Here is a 23485-nt window from a genome sequence, read left to right as displayed (position 1 = left end):
GGGACCTGTTTACGTTAAACACACACACAAGCGTGCACGTGCGCGCACACACACACACACATGTACAGCCTAACTTTAAACTTATTAACTTTTTCCAAACCCATCAATAAGCCGAGGTCCCAGATAATCAACAGCCCAAAATCTAAGGAGACACAAGCTTGTGTCACCGAGGGCAGACACAACAGAACCCCAGTCAGGGGAGTCCCGCTCAAGTATCTGGTTAGAGTCAAGAGTGGGCTGCCAAGATTGTGTGAAACCTCTGAGGGTTACATTCTCACACAGGATCTATGCCATGACCATCACCCAGGTGCTCACAGGAAGGTGGGGTAAGAAGTGTCCACTGTGTTCCAGATATGGGGGAGAGAAGCAGTAACCCTAGAGGAGTGGCAAGGAACTACACCTGGATCCATCTCCCCTGTCTCCACCAGGAAAACAAAAGACCTATCTCCTGTGAGGAGAAGGGCGGCACGCACTGTTGTCCTTAGGACACTGCTGAAAACTCACTGCAGTGTGGAAAGGGAACAGGAAAAACATACACATACAACCTGTCTCCTTGGGGAGGGACAGGATTACACAGAAACTCCCACAACACTTGGGGGAGAGGGAGGAGAACTGAGAAGGTCACAGCCCAGAAACCTAAGAAAATGGTGCAGGTACGAGACTGTAACTCAATCGGAACAGAGACAGCACCCCATCCTCCTCCTTGCCCCACAATGTCAAGCTAAGGAGCTTAGCATTACAGGTAACAAAATAGTGCTTGGAGAGAAACAGGAGAACAAGAATGTGCAGAGAGACCCTTTCTGAGGCATAGTGCAAAAGGAAGGCCTAAAACTAGAACTGAACAGGTGATGTTCTTGTGATCCAACCCCCAGCCAAAACACAAGGTATCTCTACAGGAACATGAAGCCTTTGCTGCAGTGAGGATAGCTGTAGTGCCAACAAATCTCTCAAACCTAGCAAACGCCTAACTAGATAAACTCTAACTACCACACTAAAGGCCTCTAGGAAGGAGAGGCATGCACATTTCTAGGATACAAACAATTTCCATGGGTCTCTACTGTCTTACACAAGATGTACAGCTTTCAACACAAAATTATAAGGCATACAAGAAGGCAAGAAAAAAACATACTTCAGAGAGACAAAGCAATAATCAGAACCACAGTCAGATATGACACCTATGTTAGAAATGACTGAGAATTTAAAATAACTATGATTAATATTTTGAAGGCTCTAAAGGGAAAGGTAGACAATAACAGATGGGACTTTCAGCTGAGTGCCGACAACTATTAAAAAGAATCCAATGAAAATGGTGCAAATAAAAAATACAGTAACAATATCAAGAAAACTGTTAAATCCAGAATTCTATGCCCATTGAAAATAATTTTCAAAGATGAAAGAGAAATACAGACTTTCTTAGAAAAACAAAAACTGAGGGGATTCATTGCCAGCTGTTTGACCTAGTGGACAATAAATGTTAAACGGAAGTTCCTCAGGCAGAAGGAACACAACATCAGATGGAGGCCCGGATCTACACAAACAAACAAAGAGCAGTGAAAATAGAATAAATGGGGACACAATTTTTTTTCTTATTTTTTAATTGCTCTAAAAGATACCTGAATGTGTAAAACAATGTACTGTGCGTTCACAGTAAATGTAAATGTAAAAAGGTATGGCCACAACAGCATAAAGGACGGAAAGAAGGAGCTGTGTATATACTGCAGTAAAGTCTATAGGCTCCATGTAAAGCAATGTAATATTATCTGAAGGTAAATACAATTTTTTAAAGGTATAAATAATAAGTCAGTAGAGGAAATAGAACAGAATCATAAACAACACTCGATTAATACTAGAGAAGGCATCAAAAGAAAACTGAAACCCAAAAATGAAACAAACAGAAAACGGCTGCCAATATGGTACATTTTAATCCAATTACACAAATAATAACAGTAAAAGGGGTGGCCTAACACATAAATTAAAAGACAGAAACGACTAGGACTGAATAAAATGCAAGTCCCATGCATATACTCTATATAAGAAATGCATTTTAAATATTGATATAAAGACATAAGTAGGCTGAAAATAAAAGTTTGGGGAAAGATATACCATAAATCAATAACTAAAATACAGCTGCAGAAACTATACTAATATCAGACGAAGTGGACTTCAGAGCAAAGAATATTATGAAGGATAAACAGGAGCATTACATAATGATATAGGTCATCCCATGAACATAACAATCCTAAGTATGTACGCAATAGAGCTTCGAAACAAATGAGCGGAAACTGAAAAAAATAAATCCATAATCAGAGCTGAAGACTTCAATAATCCACTCTCGGTAATTAATGGAACACATAAATAGAAAATCAGGAAGAACATAAAAGACCCGCAAAACACTATCAAGACCTAATAGACATTTATAGAAATGTTCCACTCAACAGCAGGACATACTTTTTATATAAGGGTATGTGGAACATTCACCAGTACATACCATATTCTGAGCTACAAAAGAAACCTCAACTATTTAAAATCAGTAGAAACCATACAGAGTGTGTTTTTACATGAAAACAGAATTAAACCAGAAATCAATTAATTGGAGGATATCTGAAAAACCATCAAATTATTGCAGAATTAAAGAACACATGCATGATACTGGTACAAGAACAGACACATAGATCAACGGAACAGAATAGAGAACTCAGAAATAAGACTGCACACCAGCAACCATCTGATCTTCAACAAACAAAAAGAAGTGATGGGGGGAAAGAGTCCCTATTTAATAAATGATGCTCGGAAAACTGGCTAGCCATATGCAGAAAACTGAAACTGGACCCCTTCTTTACAATATATATAAAAATTAACTCAAGATGGATTAAAGACTTAAATGCAAAATGAAAAACTATGAAAACCCTAGAAGAAAATCTAGGCAATATCATTCAGGATATAGTCACGGGCAAAGATTTTATGACGAAAACACCAAAAGGAAAAATTGACAAATGGGGTCTAATTAAACTGCAGAGCTTCTGCACAACAAAAGGAACTATCATCAGAGTGAACACGCAACCTACAGAATTGGAGAAAATTTTCACAATCCATCCATCTGACAAAGGTCTAATGTCCACAGTCTACAACGAACTTAAACAAATTTATAAGAAAAAAAGTAACCCGATTAAAAAGCAGGCAAAGGACATGAATAGGCACTTCTCAAAAGAACACATACATGCAGCCAGCAACATGAAGAAAAGCTCAACATCACTGATAATTAGAGAAATGCAAATCAAAACCACAATGAGATACCATCTCAGGCCAGTCAGAATGGCTATTATTAAAAAGTTAAAAAATAACAGATGCTGGAGAGGTTGCAGAGAAAAAGGAATGCTTTGACACTGCCGGTGGGAGTGTAAATTAGCTCGACCATTGTGGAAGACAGTGTGGTGATTCCTCAAAGACCTAGACCTCTGCAGAAATACCATCTGACCCAGCAATCGCATTACTGGGTATATACCCAAAGGAACAGAAATCATTTTATTATAAAGATAACATGCATGCATATGTTCATTCGTAATAGCAAAGACATGGAATCAACCTGAATGCCCATCAATGATAGACTGGATAAAGAAAACGTGGTGCATGTACACCATGGAATACTCTGCAGCCACAAAAAAGAATGAGATCATGTCCTTTGCAGGGACATGGATGGATTTGGAAGCCATAATCCTCAGCAAACTAATGCAGGAAGAGAAAACCAAATACCGCATGTTTTCACTTATAAGTGGGAGCTGAACGATGAAAACACGAGGACACATTGGGGGGAACAATACTCACTGGGGCCTGTCTGTTGGGGGGTGATGGGGGTGTGGGGGAAGAACATCAGGAAGAAATGCTGGGCTTAATACCGAGATGATGAGACGGTTTGTGCAGCAAACCACCATGGCACACGTTTACCTATGTAACAAGCCTGCACATCCTGCACATGTACCCCTGAACTCAGAAGTTGAAGAAAAAAAAGAACACATCTCTAAATATTCATTGGGTTAATGAGGAAGTCTCAAAACATGTCAAATATTTTCAACTGGATGAAAATTAAAACACAACATTCAAATTTTGTGGGATGTAACTAATGCAGTGGTCAGTGGGAAATTTATCGTATTCAACACTTTCATTAGAAAAGAAGGTTCTCGGATAAATCTAAATTTTCAGTTTAAGAAATCAGAAAAAGAAGATCAAACTAAACTCAAAGCAAGGAGAGGGAAGAAAATAATAAAAATAAGAACAGAAATGATGACATTGAAAAAAGAAAAATAGAGAAAGGCAAGGAAACCAAAAGCTGGGTTCTTAGAAAAATTCTCTGGTAACACTAGCCAAGAAAGAGAGAGAGAAGATACAAATTACCAACATTAGAAAAGAAAGGGGAGATAAACACACAATTTTTAAAAAATTTATTATACTTTAAGTTCAGGGATACATGTGGCAAATGTGCAGGTTTGTTACATAGGTATACATGTGCCATGGAGGTTTGCTGCACCCATCAACCCGTCTTCTAGGTTTCAAGCCCCATATGCATTAGGTATTTGTCCTAACGCTCTCCCTCCCCTTGTCTCCCACCCCCGACAGACCCTGGTGTGTGATGTTCCCCTCCTTGTGTCCATGTGATGAACATACAATTCTATGCATTTGTCAAAAACCACGTACTATACACCATAAAGTAAATTTTATTGTAAGTAAATAAAAACAGAATCAACTAGGATGTGGGGTGAACCTAAGAGGAATGCAAGCTGAGACAGACGGCTCTGACTGCAGCTGCATGGATGGCACAGCCACGCTAAGGGCATGGAAAGTAAGGTCCTGTCCTAGATAACCTTGGCAAAGAGGGTTTTGACTGGAGACTGTGAAGGCTAGAGACAAGAATCGCACACGCTGCACGTAATTTTAAATCTGTTTCTCACAGGAGTAAAGGTAAGGATTTCTGAAACTAGTTTATTTATATACTAGAACTGAGCAAATATGTAAACATACTGTAGGTGCGAACCAGGTTTCTCACTGTGGGTGAAGAAGAGAAGGAAATGGAGAAGACTAGAATAAATTCAGTGGTGCTGGACTGGAAGTTATCAGTATGGATTCATATCTTCACTTGTATATATGGAATACACATGTACACTGCAACCTCCGCCTCCCAGGTTCAACTGATTCTCTTGCCTCAGCCTCCCAAGTAGCTGGGATCACAGGCACCCGCCACCATGCCCGGCTAATTTTTGCACTTTTAGTAGAGACGGGGTTTCACCATGTTGGTCAGGTGGGTCTTGAACACCTGACCTCAAGTGATCTACCTGCCTTGGCCTCCCAAAGCGCTGGGATTACAGGCGTGAGCCACTGCACCCGGCCCGCTCTAGGGTCTTTTACTCTACTGATACCGCTATTCTCTCACATAAGCTTGCACAACGAGCACCTCCCTATTAGCCCCATAGTCAAATCAAGACTTCTCACTAGTACCTTCTGTCTTCCTATTATTTAATAGGACACTATCAATTCTTGAAATCAATTTCAACACTTCTACTGGTTAACTTGGAAGCACAGGAAATTTCACCCCAATTCACTCTAACCTAGATACACATTTTAAATTCTTAGAACCTAAAAGTGCTCTTATCTTGTATCTATTTTTTTTTTTTTGCATTTCTTACTCTATTGTACATATGATGACTAAATGGCTCTATTCCGGTTGCAGCCATCTATAGCCTGGATCCTAAGTTAGCATCATTCTGTACAAACCAATACTATTCGATCATAATTCAAACAAGGACTAATTAAGGAGTTGACTTTTTCTCAGAGCATGATTTAAAAGATGAAAAATGCAGTTAATTACTTTCAAAGTGGTGAGCCCACAGCTCATAAATGTCACAGCTAAGATTCAAACCCATGTTAGTCTACACCTAGACATTCCACATTCAATCATATTTTAAAAATCTAACTACAGAATCATCAGAAAGGTCAACAATGAATTATAGTCAATAAGCTACCTTATAAATATGCATGAATTCAATGTTTGTAGGTACAGACATTAAGAATATCATATAATTATTTGATTACAAGTAACAGAATATATAAAATGTAGTCCCCAAGGAGAATGTAAATAATTGAACTTTTAAAATTTCAAATATACTGCATTATATGAAAGTTTAAGAATCAGTTATAAATATTTTAAATTGTTAAGACTTACATGTTTCAAGAAGCATGCTGATTTCTTTTTTAGCATATGCAAATAATATGAATAATTTAAAACGAACACCATATATTTTTTATGTATGTAAAAACTATTTGAAGTGTAAAACTATTTGGCTCCATTTTAATCTGATTTTGCCTTGATTATATTAAATTTCAGGTCAGGTCAGGATTAGCAGTATGGGTGAGAAGACACACAGGGTGGCTTCTCTGCTCCCTTCTCCCCCCCTGGATGAGCCACATGCCTGTAGCTTGGAGAGGATGCAGGAGGGGCTGGGATTCCTTTCCTGGGTTTCTTTCACTGAGATAAGCACAGAATGATGTTTCTGTCTCTGAATACATAGTATCTGAAATCTCTGCTAGAGGAGATCACTGTCAAAGTTTAAAAACCTGCAAATGAATTTTGAACCATTACATATTTGTTAAACAGGACTGATATTCTGGGTAACAGAGAAAAGATAAAATGGGTAGCTTAAATGAACAGAAGACAATGGTATCCTTTTAAACATCCACGGCACCAAAACAAAGCACAGACAACTCCGCCCTCTGTTTGGATTCATAAGAATAAAAGTCCATTATATACTTCCCTGTCCCCCTTAACCTCTGCCCCTGCCCCCTAAACAAGACTACTGCTGCTGAATCAAAAGTCGTACTGATAGAAGACCCAGAAAGGAAAAGTGCCTTGCCTGGGATCAACAAGTCTGCGAGGACAAGAACAAGGACTTGTTATGGACTCAAAACACTTGTCATATATGACTCTGTGATACTGCTTACTTTGCTACTGCATGTTATTTAATGTAACAGCTATGATACTATGTTGAGTAACTGGTTTTTTTGTTGTTGTCTTTTTTTGTTTTTTTGAGATGAAGTCTTGGAGTCTTGCTCCGTCACCCAGGCTGGAGTGCAGTGGCATAATCCTGGCTCACTGCAACCTCTGCCTCCCAGGTTCAAGCGATTCTGCTGCCTCAGCCTCCCGAGTAGCTGGGATTACAGGTGCCCGCCACCATGCTTGGCTAATTTTTGAATTTTTAGTAGAGATGGGGTTTCACCATGTTGTCCAGGCTGGTCTCGAACTCCTGACCTCAGGTGATCCACCCGCCTCGGCCTCCCAAAGTGTTGGGATTACAGGTGAGTAACGGTTATATCAGGGATTGGCAAACTATGGTCACCAGCTGCATGTGGCTCTCCACTGGTTCTTGTGGATAAAGTTTTATTGGAACACAGCCAGGCTCATTTGTTTATATACTGTCTATGGCTGCTTTTGTGCTACAGTCACAGTTTAGTATTCATGACAGAGAATAGGTGGCTTGCAAAGCCTAAAATATTTACTATCCAGCCCTTGACATTAAAAAGTTTGCCAACATCTATGCCACATCACCCTCCAGGTTTAAGCCTAATTACCACCCATGACAGAGTTGATACCACACCCATCGTCCACAAGGAAGTTAAGACGCTTGTACTGTATATGATTAGAATGCATCAAAGCCAGGATTCAAAAACAGGTTTCTATGAACTTAGGAGCCCTGTCATTATGCCAATAAGATACACTGACTTTCTCCTTTTCTATTACAATTGTTCCTTTCTTGGTGTATATAATACAGACTAATACTTCAGGAGGGTAAGCACTGTGGCTTACCCCTTTGCAGCCATCAGAGACTCTAGAACAGACCTAAGGAATCTATATTTGCTTAGCAAATTCATAAATAAATGGTCCTAAAAGTTCCATTTAATTATGTCCTCCCAGCCACATTCCCCTCTCATTATAAACAAATGTTTCTAATACTCAGTAAAATTTTATATCAGCACAAGATTAATTCCTTTATTTTCTGTGAATTTCAATTCATGAGGGAAAAAGCAGGCATATGATGTAGCAACATTTTTGTCAAAAGTAAAGGTTTTGATACATTTACGTCAAACAACTTCCCTAAAGATAAATTTTAAAAGTTATAATTTGAAGATGAGTCAGGTGAACCGCAACCTGCCCGCCCACTGCTGCCAGACAGTGACACCTGCTGGAAGAGTCGGAGTCACAAAAGCAGCAGGAGGGGCTCCCTGAGAGAAGGGGCTCCCGAGGGTAGCAACCCGGCCCACGTACACTCAGTAGCAACCTTCTTTTGTTGTTGAAGTTTGCCTGTTTTTGTTTTTCACATATGTTTAGAAATATTACTCTGAAAGCCAGATAAACAATGGCAACCTAGGGAAAAAAATTTTTTAAAGAATGTGAATACAATTATATATATATATATATATTATATATATATATTTTTTTAAAGATAAAATCATCATTTAAAAACATAATGGGGCAGAGTTTAATGTTTAACTTTAGGAAGTAAACCAAAATACTGTGTCATGTGCGTGTCATTCAAAATAATATTAGCACTGCTTTAAGTATAAATCCTAAAGCCTATTATGGTTTCATATTCTACACATGGAAGTGTTTCTTAAAAAGAGTAATAATGTATTCTATAAAAATCCCGATGATAATATATTCTACAGGTTTCATTTGGAAAAAAAGCTTTGCTAGTAATTTTTAAAAATTCACCTAAATTATTTTTAAGAGTAAATGTGATATAGGTTTTAAAACCTGCGATTAAACATCATCTTTACTGTAAGTACTTAAACTCCAACAAGAATAATGTTTCTCACTGCACTTCGTCATATTAAACGGTTCTCCTAGCTGGCAGCTGAGGGTACACATTAACATTCCTTGCACTGAATGTCCAGCATTTGTTGACGAAAACATTCTTCGGATCAAAGGATGAAAAGCAAACTGCTGGCGGCATGAATTTTGACACAAAAGGTGAAAACTAAAATGTAGTCACTAATACCCCAAGAACAGGAGAACAAAATTCCCGAGGCTATATCATGTTTTATGGCAAGAAAACAAGGGAATGTGCAGTGGAGCGGAGGGATTAGGCTTCCCATGAGCATTTCTTATCATTGCAGCTCAAGTTGCTAGTTTTAAACTAAATAGAAACTTCTTTTAAATGCCGAATGTCCACATTTTAATGGCTGGCTTATAAAAATGTATAATTCCTCCTGCTTCATCAAACGCAAACGTTTCCCAACATCCCCTAATTTATTCCATTGAGAATTAGAACATGAATTCCATCTGCTAAAAGATAAGACAGGTACCGCGCAGCCTGCTGTTGCTAAGGGTGGTAAAGAATTCAGAAGGGGCCTGTGGCCTTTCATCACATCATTTTCACATCACCCTTTAATGAACACTCTTTATCAACCAGAGACCAGGCACAATATGATGGTGAATGATAACCTGGGTATGGTGTGGCTGGCAGAGTAGAGAACAGGTCTAGGATCCTCAAAAGGAAAAGACTGAAGATAATGCTTGGAAAACACTGACATTAATTAGAAAGAAATATGGAGAAAACCTTTAGTGAAAAACAAAACAATGCACATGTAAGGGAGCAACTCAGCACAAACACAGCATAAGACCTGGGCTTTTTCCAGAATGCTATGAGCTGACGGAGATATTACCAAGTGGTAATGATGTTTAAAAAATAAGCACTATACTGGGGTGCTTTGTAGTAACACTGACTGCCTCTAAGTGTTTAGTACATTTTGTTTAATGAATGAAAGCTCAGAGACGTTTCCTGGTGATGATTACGTTTATGCTACAGAAAAGACCAGTTAAATGACTATGCCCCCAAATGTGTCCTATAAACCTAAAAACACAATCCTTAGGTTTCTGGGTACTGTTCTGCAAACTCTGGCAGGGGTTGTGACCTTTTAGACTTACAATCAGGTCTCCCAAATTTTGTCCTTTTTAAAAAAAGGTTTACCCCATTTTCCATGTCAGAGATCATCAAGACTCAAACATATAAGGCATGTTCTTAAATATCCTATTAGTATCAAGTATACATCACTTTCAGAAAAGCATGCTGAGTCTAATATTCCCTCTTCACATGCGGCAGGACCCCACTACTGATGTCACTACCACCCTGTTGTTAGGAAATAGGAAGTGTACCTACCAAAACAGAGAAGACAATTTTCATATTGATCAAGACTTGATGTTTCATAGTACTGGTTCCTGAAAAGACACGTGGCTCCTGATGTGGGACATTTTTCTTTCAGCACTATATTATCTAATAGTCATCTATAATCTGTAAGCATGATGAAACAACATACTTCGACTGTGTTTGGGAGAACCCAGGAAATAAAAGAGTTTCCTGGGTTATTTTGGATTTTCAGTTTTCATATAGCTAGACCAGACATCCCTCGATAACTGCAGGTGTGAAGACATAATGAAAGGTGTCTGAAAAGCCACCAAAATCACTGTTTGGAATAAAAGTAAGAGGCTGACTTTGATAACTGCTGTGGAAACTTACTGCTGGCAAAACCAGAGGATTGTCCTGAATTTCTACTGTTTACACACAGCAAATGAAATCCCGGTGTGGTTTCTAGCAGTCTGTTTGTGTAACATGACTAATATTCGAATTATGTTAGATTAAGAAGATGAGAGATGATATCAAGACCCCATGATACCACAAAACGTTGTTCACCATTAAAAGGAAAAGACAGCAAGTTTGTGTGTTAAAATATCCCACTTTACACAATACAATGTTTTCACTTATCCTCACTGACTGGGCTAAGAAAATGGAGAATACACTGTCAGGCAGGACTCTCAAGAATGGCAGAGGCTCTGCATAGTGGCTCACTTCTCAAAAGGAGCTGCTGCCAAGAGCCTGCTCCCCAAGAGGGGCAGGTGCCCCCTATGATGAGGGAAGTGGAGATGCATCGGGGTGTGAAGAGGATGCCGGGGAGAACCAGGCACATGAGCTCACTCGACAGTGACCAGCCCCCAGGCCTCCCTAGCTTTGTTCTGCTGGGCTGTCCACTTCAAAACTTGAAACTGTAGTACCAGAAACATTTTATTCTCCTTCATCATGTTTTATGTCAGCCACTTCTTCTACTCCTACTGTATGTCTAATATAGTAATCATTTGCATTTTTCTTTGGAAAATACAATTGTTAGTAAAATGAAACACTTTATAACACACTGCTCTCTTTATAACATTCTTATAGAGTTGATTGGGGCAAGGTTTTAAAACATATACAGAAGCGTTAAAGTAGCACAAGTACAGGCCTCATCTTTTACCAGAGGCTACTCTGTGGTGAAAGTTCTACACCACAGTGATCCTGGGCCAGAGCAGAAACTAATTCCAGGGGAAATAATGCTTCCTAGTTTAATAAATTGATAGCGCTATTTCCAAATTAGTCATTATACATTTATACATAGACATAAAAAACGGGATATCACAAGGGAAAATCATTTCAGACTTTCCATCCAAACTGTTAAACTCCATCTGGTGGAGAATGAGAGAGGCTGAAGTCCTGAGGTACTTCTTTTATAAAACACTCATCCATCCAGAAAAAAGGCTTTGGCTCTGTGGGAGTATTAGTATTATTGTTGCTGAATGGGATCATCCACTTAATGAAACATGCTTCTTTCTGTCATTACTGTCTAAATTCCCACTACAAAATAAAACAGCAGCAACAGCAAAAAAAAAACAAACAAACAACAAACCTCAACAATGAAAATTCAAGGGTCACAGATTAAAAGCCCTATAATCTTTTATCTTGTCTCCAGAACATTTGAGAACATAACCCAGGATAAGTCAGATATATGTGGTCCTAAAGGGGCAATAGCTTTAAACAACTTCAGTTCAGACTTTTGTAATCAAAGAAACACTGTATGTGTCACTATTTAGAAAAATTAAAATACTCAAGAATCCTATCTAAAAAATAATAGTTTTCAAGTGTCAGAACATGAAGAAATGGGTATAAACTGACATGACAGGGGTGCTCATTGTATCCAAGCCCAGTGAATAGAGTTTAAGCCTGAAATGGCAGTTCTCATGCTGAAACTCCCCTGCACAGCATCTATTACCTGTCCCCCAGCCTGCTTCCCAGCCTTGGGCCCTGTGGAACTCTCTTGTTTTTCTGTCCCATTCACACTCTTATACCCTATTCCTCTTCCCCAACCTGTGTGTCTTCGGTCAGGCAACTCCTTGGTCTAGAATGTTTGCCCTTCCTTTCCCTCCTCACCAACAGCTTTCCAAATGCAGCAGTGTAGGGATAAATAAATTCCTTCCCTTCCTTCTGGGACCACTTTGGCCATCACCGGTCTTTCCCTGATTCCAGACTTGGGAAGTGAACCTTGCCAAATTTGGGCTCATGCCACATCATAGCCATCAGCCAGGAGCTCCTGGGCGATAGTAATTGTGCACACATTGAATAGGTGCCGAAGTGATACATAAAAAAAAAAAATCATTCAAAAAGAGAATAAACTTTTCTCCTCTGGAGCTATTAAAAAACAGAACAGATCTTTATCAACCTGAAATGATCATCACTGAGGATGAGAACACATAATAGTCAAAAAACTTGAATTACCTTCTAGTCATCTGCTCCAATAACCAATAAATAACAAATTAACAAACAAATGCCATTATCACATTAATAATACCTATACTGACCTTGGCCATATAACATAAACACTATTTATAAGTAAAGGTATCAAGTAGCACAGTTACCATTTGATTTTAGTGAAGTAATTTAATGAAAAACGATTATATCTAATTACTATTATTATTATTTTTTTGAGATGGAGTTTAGCTCTTGTTGCCCGGGCTGGAGTGCAATGGCACCATCTCGGCTCACCGCAATCTCCGCCTCCTAGGTTCAAGCAATTCTCTTGCCTCAGCCTCCCAAACAGCTGGGATTACAGGCATGCGCCATCACGCCTGGCTAACTTTTATATTTTTGGTTGAGACAGGATTTCTCCATGTTAGTCAGGCTGGTCTTGAACTCCCGACCTCAGATGATCCGCCTGCCTTGGCCTCCCAAAGTGCTGGGATTACAGGTGTGAGCCACTGCACCCAGCCGACTATATCTAATTCGAAAATTAATAATATTGAATTATTTCCTAGATTATAGAAAGCTGCTGCCAAGAACAGATTATACTGTCCATTTTAAAAAAAGGTTTACCCCATTTCTCCTGTCAGAGATCATCAAGGCTCAAACATATGAAGCATGTTCTTACATATCCTATTAGCATCACTTAAGTATATGTCACTTTCAGAAAAGCAGGCAGAGTCTAATATTCCTTCTTCACATGCTGCAGGACTACAGATTTTAGAGATTTTTTTCTAGTAATTCAATAAACAACTGTTTATTACCTACTATTTGCCAGGCACAATCCTAAGGAGCTGAAGATACAGCAGCAAGCAAAATATCATCTTTGCCCTTATATAATTTATTTTCTAGTTGGAAGAAATAGATAATAAACACGCACACACGTGTCTGGTGGTGGTTAAGTGCTATGAGGAAAAAGAAAACAGAATAAAGGGCGTAAGTGATGCGAGCAGTAAGAGGGTGAGGTGCCTTTTGCTTTTATATATATTTATATTTACATATATTTATATTCAGGAAGGCCCCACTGATCAAAGGACATCTGCTAGAGAGCTGAAGGCAGGGTGGCGTAAGTCTCACAGTATCTGGTAGAGGGCGTTCTTTTTTTTTTTTTTTTTTTTATACTTTAAGTTCTAGGGTACATGTGCACAACGTGCAGGTTTGTTACATAGGGTATACATGTGCCATGTTGGTTTGCTGCACCCATAAACTAGTCATTTACATTAGGTATATCTCCTAATGCTATCCCTCCCCCAGGCCCCCACCCCATGACAGGCCCCAGGGTGTGATGTTCCCCTCCCTGTGTTCAAGTGTTCTCATTGTTCAATTCCCATCTATGAGTGAGAACATGCGGTGTTTGGTTTTCTGTCCTTGTGACAGTTTACTCAGAAGGATGATTTCCAGCTGCATCCAAGTCTCTGCAAAGGACATGAACTCATCCTTTTTTATGGCTGCATAGTATTCCATGGTAAATATGTGCCACATTTTCTTAATCCAGTCTATAATTGATGGACATTTGGGTTGGTTCCAAGTCTTTGCTATTGTGAATAGTGCCGCAATAAACATACGTGTGCATGTGTCTTTATAGTAGCATGATTTATAATCCTTTGGGTATATACCCAGTAATGGGATGGCTGGGTCAAATGGTATTTCTAGTTCTAGATCCTTGAGGAATTGCCACACTGTCTTCCACAATGGTTGAACTAGTTTACACTCCCACCAACAGTGTAAAAGCATTCCGATTTCCCCACATCCTCTCCATCATCTGTTGCTTCCAACTTTTTAATGATCACCATTCTAACTGGTGTGAGATGGTATCTCACTGTGGTTTTGATTTGCATTTCTCTGATGACCAGTGATGATGAGCATTTTTTCATGTGTCTGTTGGCTGCATAAATGTCTTCTTTTGAGAAGTGTCTGTTCATATCCTTTGCCCACTTTTGGATGGGGTTGTTTTTTTTTCTTATAAATTTGTTTGAGTTCTTTGTAGATTCTGGATATTAGCCCTTTGTCAGATGACTGCAAAAATTTTCTCCCATTCCGTAGGTTGCCTGTTCACTCTGATGGTAGTTTCGTGCAGAAGCTCTTTAGTTTAATTAGATCCCATTTGTCTATTTTGGCTTCTGTTGCCATTGCTTTTGGTGTTTTAGAGATGAAGTCCTTGCCCATGTCTATGTCCTTCGTGGTATTGCCTAGGTTTTCTTCTAGGGTTTTTATGGTTTTAGGTCTAACATTTAAGTCTTTAACCCATCTTGAATTAATTTTTGTATAAGGTGTAAGGAAGGGATCCAGTTTCAGCTTTCTACATATGGCTAGCCAGTTTTCCCAGCACTGTTTATTAAATAGGGAATCCTTTCCCCTTTTCTTGTTTTTGTTAGATTTGTCAAAGATCAGATGGTTATAGATGTGTGGTGTTATTTCTGAGGCCTCTGTTCTGTTCCATTGGTCTATATATCTGTTTTGGTACCAGTACCATGCTGTTTGGTTACTGTAGCCTTGTCATATAGTTTAAGTCAGATAGCATGATGCCTCCAGCTTTGTTCCTTTTGCTTAGGATTGTCTTGGCAATGTGGGCTGTTTTTTGGTTCCATATGAACTTTAGTTTTTTTCCAGTTCTGTGAAGAAAGTCATTGGTAGCTTGATGGAGATGGTCTACAAATTACCTTGGGCAGTATGGCCATTTTCACGTTATTGATTCTTCCTATCCATGAGCATGGAATGTTCTTCCATTTGTTTGTGTCCTCTTTTATTTTGTTGAGCAGTGGTTTGTAGTTCTCCTTGAAGAGGTCCTTCACATCCCTTGTAAGTTGGATTCTTAGATATTTTATTCTCTTTTTAGCAATTGGGAATGGGAGTTCACTCATGATTTGGCTCTCTGTTTGTCTGTTATTGGTGTATAGGAATGCTTGTGATTTTTGCACATTGATTTTGCATCCTGAGACTTTGCTGAAGTTGTTTATCAGCTTAAGGAGATTTTGGGCTGAGACAATGGGGTTTTCTAAATATACAACCATGTCATCTGCAAACAGGGACAATTTGACTTCTTCTTTTCCTAATTGAACACCCTTTATTTCTTTCTCTTACCTGATTGCCTTGGCCAGAACTTCCAACACTATGTTGAATAGGAGTGGTGACAGAGGGCATCCTTGTCTTGTGCCATTTTTCAAAGGGACTGCTTCCAGCTTTTGCCCATTCAGTATGATATTGGTTGCGGGTTTGTCATAAATAGCTCTTATTATTTTGAGATACGTTCCATCAATACCTAGCTTATTGAGATTTTTTAGCATGAAGGGCTATTGAATTTTGTCGAAAGCCTTTTCTGCATCTATTGAGATAATCATGTGGTTTTTGTCATTGGTTCTGTTTATGTGATGGATTATGTTTATTGATTTGCATATGTTGAACCAGCCTTGCATCCCAGGGATGAAGCCGACTTGATCGTGGTGGATAAGCTTTTAGATGTGCTGCTGGATTTGGTTTGCCAGTATTTTATTGAGGATTTTCACATCGATGTTCATCAGGGATATTGGTCTAAAATTCTCTTTTTTTTTGTTATGTCTCTGCCAGGCTTTGGTATCAGGATGATGCTGGCCTCATAAAATGAGTTAGGGAGGATTCCCTCTTTTTCTATTGATTGGAATAGTTTCGGAAGGAATGGTACCAGCTCCTCTTTGTACCTCTGGTAGAATTCAGCTGTAAATCCGTCTGGTCCTGGACTTTTTTTGGTTGGTAGCCTATTAATTATTGCCTCAATTTCAGAGCCTGTTATTAGTCTATTCAGAGATTGAACTTCTTCCTGGTTTAGTCTTGGGAGGGTGTATGTGTCCGGAATTTATCCATTTCTTCTAGATTTTCTAGTTTATTTGCATAGAGGTGTTTATAGTATTCTCTGATGATAGTTTGTATTCTGTGGGATCGGTGGTGATATCCCCTTTACCATTTTTTATTGTTTGATTCTTCTCTCTTTTCTTCTTTATTAGTCTTGCTAGCAGTCTATCAATTTGGTTGATCTTTTCAAAAAACCAGCTCCTGGATTCATTGATTTTTTCAAGGGTTTTTTGTGTCTCTATCTCCTTCAGTTCTGCTCTGATCTCAGTTATTTCTTGCCTTCTGCTGGCTTTTGAATTTGTTTGCTCTTGCTTCTCTAGTTCCTTTAATTTTGATGTTAGGGTGTTGATTTTACATCTTTCCTGCTTTCTCTTGTGGGCATTTAGTGCTATAAATGTCCCTCTACACACTGCTTTAAATGTGTCCCAGAGATTCTGATACGTTGTGTCTTGGTTCTCACTGGTTTCAAAGAACATCTTTATTTCTGCCTTCATTTCGTTACTTACCCATCAGCCATTCAGGAGCACGTTGTTCAGTTTCCATGTAGTTGTGCGGTTTTGAGTGAGTTTCTTAATCCTGAGTTCTAATTGGATTGCACTGTGGTCTGAGAGAGTTTGTTGTGATTTCTGTTCTTTTACATTTGCTGAGGAGTGCTTTACTTCCAACTATGTGGTCAATTTTAGAATAAGGGCGATGTGGTGCTGAGAAGAATGTATATTCTCTTGATTTGGGGTGGAGAGTTCTGTAGATGTCTCTTAGGTCTGCTTGGTGCAGAGCTGAGTTCAAGTCCTAGATATCCTTGTTAACCTTCTGTCTTGTTGATCTGTCTAATATTGACAGTGGGGTGTTAAAGTCTCCCATTATTATTGTATGGGAGTCTAAGTCTCTTTGTAGGTCTCTAAGGACTTGCTTTATGAATCTGGGTGCTCCTGTATTGGGTGCATATATATTTAGGATAGTTAGCTCTTCTTGTTGAATTGATCCCTTTGCCATTACGTAATGGCCTTCTTTGTCTCTTCTGATCTTTACTGGTTTAGTCTGTTTTATCAGAGACTAGGATTGCAACCCCTGCTTTTTTTTTTTTTTTTTTTTTTTTTTTTTTTGCTTTCCATTTGCTTGGTAGATCTTCTTCCATCCCTTTATTTTGAGTCTATGTGTGTCACTGCATGTGAGATGGGTCTCCTGAATACAGCACACTGATGGGTCTTGACTCTTTATCCAATTTGCCTGTGTCTTTTAATTGAGGCATTTAGCCCATTTACATTAAAGGTTAATATTGTTATGTGTGAATTTGATCCTGTCATTATGTTAGCTGGTTATTTTGCCCGTTAGTTGATGCAGTTTCTTCCTAGTATTGATGGTCTTTACAATTTGGCATGTTTTTGCAGTAGCTGGTACTGGTTGTTCCTTTCCATGTTTAGTCCTTCCTTCAGGAACTCTCGTAAGGCAGGTCTGGTGGTGACAAAATCTCTCAGCATTTGCTTGTCTATAAAGGATTTTTTTTTCTCCTTCACTTATGAGGCTTAGTTTGGCTAGATATGAAATTCTGGGTTGAAAATTCTTTTCTTTAAGAATGCTGAATACCGGCCCCCACTCTCCTCTGGCTTGTAGAGTTTCTGCCGAGAGATCCGCTGTTAAGTCTGATGGGCTACCCTTTGTAGGTGACCCGACCTTTCTCTCTGGCTGTCCTTAACATTTTTCCCTTCATTTCAACCTTGGTGAATCTGACAATTATGTGTCTTGCGGTTGCTCTTCTCAAGGAGTATCTTTGTGGTGTTCTCTGTATTTCCTAAATTTGAATATTGGCCTGCCTTGCTAGGTTGGGGAAGTTCTCCTGGATAATATCCTGAAGAGTGTTTTCCAACTTGGTTCCATTCTCCCCGTCACTTTCAGGTACACCAATCAAACATAGGTTTGGTTTTTTCACATAGTCCCATATTTCTTGGAGGCTTTGTTCGTTTCTTTCTACTTTTTTTTCTCTAACCTTCTCTTCTCGCTTTATTTCATTAATTTGATCTTCAATCACTGATATCCTTTCTTCCACTTGATCGAATCAGCTATTGAAGCTTGTGCATGCGTCACGTAGTTCTCGTGCCACAATTTTGCTCCATCAGGTCATTTAAGGTCTTCTCTACACTGTTTATTCTAGTTAGCCATTTGTCTAAGCTTTTTTCAAGGTTTTTAGCTTCCTTGTAATGGGTTCAAACATCCTCCTTTAGCTTGGAAAAGTTTGTTATTACTGACCTTCTGAAGCCTACTTCTGTCAGCTCATCAAAGTCATTCTCCATCCAGCTTTGTTCCATTGCTGGCGAGGAGCTGCGATCCTTTGGAAGAGAAGAGGCTCTCTGGTTTTCAGAATTTTCAGATTTTCTGGTCTGGTTTCTCCCCATCATTGTGATTTTATCTACCTTTGGTCTTTGATGTTGGTGACCCACCAACATCAAATGGGGTTTTGGTGTGGATGTTCATTTTGTTGATGTTGATGCTAATCCTTTTGTTTGTTAGTTTTCCTCCTAACAGTCAGGTCCCTCAGCTGCACATCTGTTGGAGTTTGCTGGAGGTCCACTCCAGGCCTTGTATGCCTGGGTATCACCAGCAGAGGCTGAAGAACAGCAAATATTGCAGAACGGCAAATATTGGTGCCTGATCCTTCCTCTGGAAGCTTTGCCCCAGAGGGGTACCCGCCTGTATGAGGTGTCAGTCAGCCCCTACTGGGAGGTGTCTCCTAGTTAGGCTACACGGGGGTCAGGGACCCACTTGAGGAGGCAGTCTGTCCTTTCTCTGCGCTCAAACACCATGCTGGGAGAACCACTGCTCTCTTCAGAGCTGTCAGACAGGAATGTTTAAGTCTGCAGAAGTTTCTGCTGTCTTTTGCTCAGCTATGCCCTGCCCCCAGAGGCGGAGACTACAGAGGCAGCCTTCCTTGCTGAGCTGCGGTGGGCTCTGCCCAGTTTGAGCTTCCCCGGCCTCTTTGTTTACCTACTCAAGCCTCAGCAATGGCAGATGCCACTCCCTCTGCCAGGCTGCTGCCTCACAGGTAGATCTCAGACTGCTGCGCTAGCAGTGAGCAAGGCTCTGTGGGCATGGGATCCACCAAGCCAGATGCGGGATATAATCTTCTGGTGTGCCATTTGCTAAGACTGTTGGAAAAGTGCAGTATTTGGGCGGGAGTGTCCCGTTTTTCCAGGTACTGTCTGTCACAGCGTCCCTTGGCTAGGAAAGGGAAATCCCCTGACCTCTTGTGCTTCCTGGGTGAGGCGATGCCCTGCCCTGCTTTGGCTCACCCTCTGTGGGCTGCACCCACTGTCCAACCAGTCCCAATGAGATGAACCAGGTACCTCAGTTGGAAATGCAGAAATCATCCGTCTTCTGCATCAATCACGCTGGGAGCTGCAGACTGGAGCTGTTCCTATTCGGCCATCTTGGAATGGAATCCTCCTAGAGGGCATTCTTAACAGAGGAAAGAAGTGCAAAGTCCCTGAGATAGGGGGCTGCTGCGGGTGTTCAAGAAAGAGGCAGGAGACCCGTGTGGCTGCAGCTGAGCACACGAGGGAGGAAGGATGGGGAGCTGAGCCACAGGGAGATGGTAAGGAGGAAGACAGAGCTCCTGGTGGGTGCCTGATCAGTGCTCCAAATGAGTCAGGAAACCCCTGGGGCTTTTAAGCAAAGGAATGACACAATTGTTACAAGGCCACTTTGGCTGCTATGTGGAAGATAGTCTGTAAAGGAACAGGGTAGAACCAAAGAGACCAATCAGGAGCTATTCCAGAAGCAATTTAGTAGAGAGGATGTGGCTGGGGTGGGGTGTTGGAGGTGATTAAAAGTGGATAGATTCTGAAGACACTTTGAAGTGAAGGGCCAAAAGGTTTTACTGGTAGAGTAGAGGCAACACGTGAGAAAGATGGGCATCAAGGATGACTTCAAGATTTTTGGCCAAGCAGCTGGAAGGATGGCGGAAGACTACGGGGGAAGTGTGCTTAGAGGTAAGGGGTGAACCAGGGATCTGGGACACATCAGATCTGAGATACTAATTAGACACCCCAGCAGAGACTGGTGGGATAAGTCAGAATGATACCCACATGTGGAATGAACTGGGGCATCATCAGCACAGAGATGGTATCTGAAGTCAGGAGACCAGATGAGACTACCTACAAAGTGAGCACAGACAGGAAGAGAAGAGATCAAAGGCCACAGCCCTGGGGCCTATGTGAGAGGCTGGGGAGGTGAGGAGGAGCCAGCACAGAAGACTGAAAAGGAACAGCTGGTACCACTCTGGGCTGGTGGAAGGCTAGAAACAGTGCACCCTCCAGACACAGCATCATGCTGCAGGCTTCTGGCTTGTCCCCTCAAACAGGGACATGTGCAGAATTGCTAAGCAAAATCCCATCTCCAGCTATCATCAGTTTAATGGAGTAAAAGTTTGTTTTAAAGAATAATGAGACCCAATCTTAGTAATCAATAAACCAGAAAGACAACAAACAAATCCATCAAATTGGCCAAAAATTTAAATTCTAACAATATTAGGTATAATTACAGAGGTGAGGAAATGGAAAGTCTCTTCTGGAGAACAATGTAAAATTATAAAGCACAATATCTAGGTATCTACATACAAAGTGGTACTGTTTATGCAAATTTAAAATACAAACATAAAATCACATAAAATCACATATGATAGATATATACATGTACGTTGAATGAACTGAAAGGAAAACCCCCAGTGCAGTGAGAGCTCCTCTGAGAGGGACAGGAGAGTGGCAAGGAGTGGGAAGTAATGGAAACTGCCCCTCAGCAGCAATAACCTTGCTGAGCTAGTTTTTAAAAAATATATTGAATTTGTGAAAAGAACGTGAAGCAAATATGAGAAAATATTTATAATCAACTCTGCTGTTAATACATGAGTACACACAATAAAATACTTTGTACTTTTTTGTATATAAAAAATCTCCAAATATGTTTTAAAAGCACAGAAAAGCACAATAAAACAAGATCATTTGTTTAAAACAACAACTGTTTACTATATTTAAACCTACACTGCAAGCCTATAATAAAGCAAAAGGAGAGGAATAAATTCTGCTGGTGTAGCAACACAGAATGTTAGGTCTCTAGCACAGCATGACACAGCACTTGGCAAAACTCCACCTCTGTGTTCTACTTCACTATTATTTGACAAACACTGTAAAAAAAAAACTTTCAGCACACTACCCACAAATACAGTAGTTTTAAAAAAAAGTAAACGGAAAGGAAAAAGGTAAAACTACGTTGTTTATCAGAAGTTCTAATCTAAATAGGGAATTAGGATATCAACTTTGAGTAATAATCTAAGACCAGGTTCAAATGCTTTTGGAATTAGATGAAAATACAACAATGAATAAATACATAGGTAGGTCAATCAGTCAGCAAATGTAAACAATCTATGATAATTAATAGAAACTATAATTCTCCTATGCAAATTTAAGATATAAGTACTACCTTCCCTTAACAATTTAGAGAATTCTACAGACATATTAATTTTTATAAGATTCATCTTCTTGAAGATATACATGAGTATATACTATAACAATAGCTTTACCTTGTCCCTTTTCTAGTCAGTGGGTAATGAACATACTTGCTGAAACTCTTACACATTTTTCCTAGCTTTTTACAACCGAAGTGCTCTGTATCACTGAAGACGTGAGTCATTTCTCTTGTATATTTATAAGTAAATTCAGGCTGATTCATTTCGTGTGTTACAGGGATTAAATGCCTTTGAATTTTTACCTATATATTCAATGATGTCCTCATCACTTTCTCTTTGGAAATTTTCTCTAGACCAAACTAATACATGTTAAGAAAAATATAGCAAGCAGGTAAATGTTTAATTCAGGGCATTTTAAAAAGCAGAATACCTTTTCAATTTTTTTTTTCTTTTGTTGATAAATCCTTGGGTTAAAAACAAGTTTCACAAAAACATATTTCTATTCTCTGATGAGTTAGAACACATGAACAGGTTTATTCTTCCTCAAAATTGGTCAGAGATAAATACTTAAATTTGTTAACACCTTTTAAAAAAAAACAGCCATTTAACCTTTTCGGAATAATAAACACTTTGGAGAAGTAAACAAACGCTTTATTCCACAAATATGGAGCTGCTGAGCAGCGCAAGGCACTGCGCTAAGTGCTTCTGGTGAGCACACATTATGCACTCACTGGCTCTGCTCATGACATGCTGAATCACTGTGGTGGGAGCTCAGGTGAGTGCGTGAATAATCTCAGAACAAGAGGGGGATTAAATGCTTTCAGGGAGGAAATTGTAAAATACTAGAGGAGTCCAGAGAAGGGAAGAATTGTTTCCTGCAAGAGGTGTGGAAAAGGAAAATCAGAGAAGGCTTCATGACAGCAGTGGACTTGGCTGGATCTTGAAGGAAAGTGAGATTTTGACCAGGGCACTGGGAGCCACGTTTGTGTGGGGAGTGAGGGCTGGGGTTTTAAGTGAGGGGTGTAAAGGTGAAGAGCGATCAATGTCAAGTATGCAGGAAATTCAAGCATGAGGGTAGGTAAAAGAGAGAAATGAGAAGGGTAGAGAAGTAGGTAAGCAGCAGATTACAAAGGATTTTGGTCAAGGTCAAGTGTTCACATTTTATTTTCTAGACAGATGGGAACCGATGAGAACCTCTGAGCAGAGGAGAGGTATGATCAGACACATACTTCAGAAAGATGAACATCGTGGGGGATAGATGAATAGGAAGGAGGAAGGAGGACAATCTAGACATGGAAAAACTAATTAGGAGTCTACTGCATATAAATAAGAGGTAATGAAAACAGAATTAGGCAGAATCAGTGGGAATGGAAAGGGTATGGAAGCAAAAAAAATTGTACATTATAAATAGCATTTATGAAAAATATGGTATAAAGCCTTACCTGATTCTTCTGTATCCTGTTCATCTATTAAACCTACTGAGACGCCTAAATCCACACATTTCTTGCTATGTGCCTTGGACTTCATGTGTTTTGTCAGATTTCCTTAAGGGAAAAGAATG

The 23485-nt window shown here is 39.6% G+C and overlaps 1 protein-coding gene across 4 annotated transcripts in view; it reads right to left on the bottom strand.

Annotated features, from left to right (window-relative positions):
• HIVEP1 (HIVEP zinc finger 1) overlaps positions 1–23485 on the bottom strand; it is a 231128-nt gene that overhangs the window by 5733 nt on the left and 201910 nt on the right. For all 4 annotated transcript variants that reach the window (XM_063707336.1, XM_063707337.1, XM_063707338.1 and 1 more), the window contains one exon: positions 23367–23468. In XM_063707336.1, coding sequence (XP_063563406.1) covers positions 23367–23468 — 102 coding nt within the window. The remainder of the gene's footprint in view (positions 1–23366; positions 23469–23485) is intronic.

Source organism: Gorilla gorilla, chromosome 5, assembly GCF_029281585.2.
Source record: "Gorilla gorilla gorilla isolate KB3781 chromosome 5, NHGRI_mGorGor1-v2.1_pri, whole genome shotgun sequence".
Lineage (NCBI taxonomy): Eukaryota > Metazoa > Chordata > Mammalia > Primates > Hominidae > Gorilla > Gorilla gorilla.
This window is presented reverse-complemented; position numbering and strand designations above follow the sequence as displayed.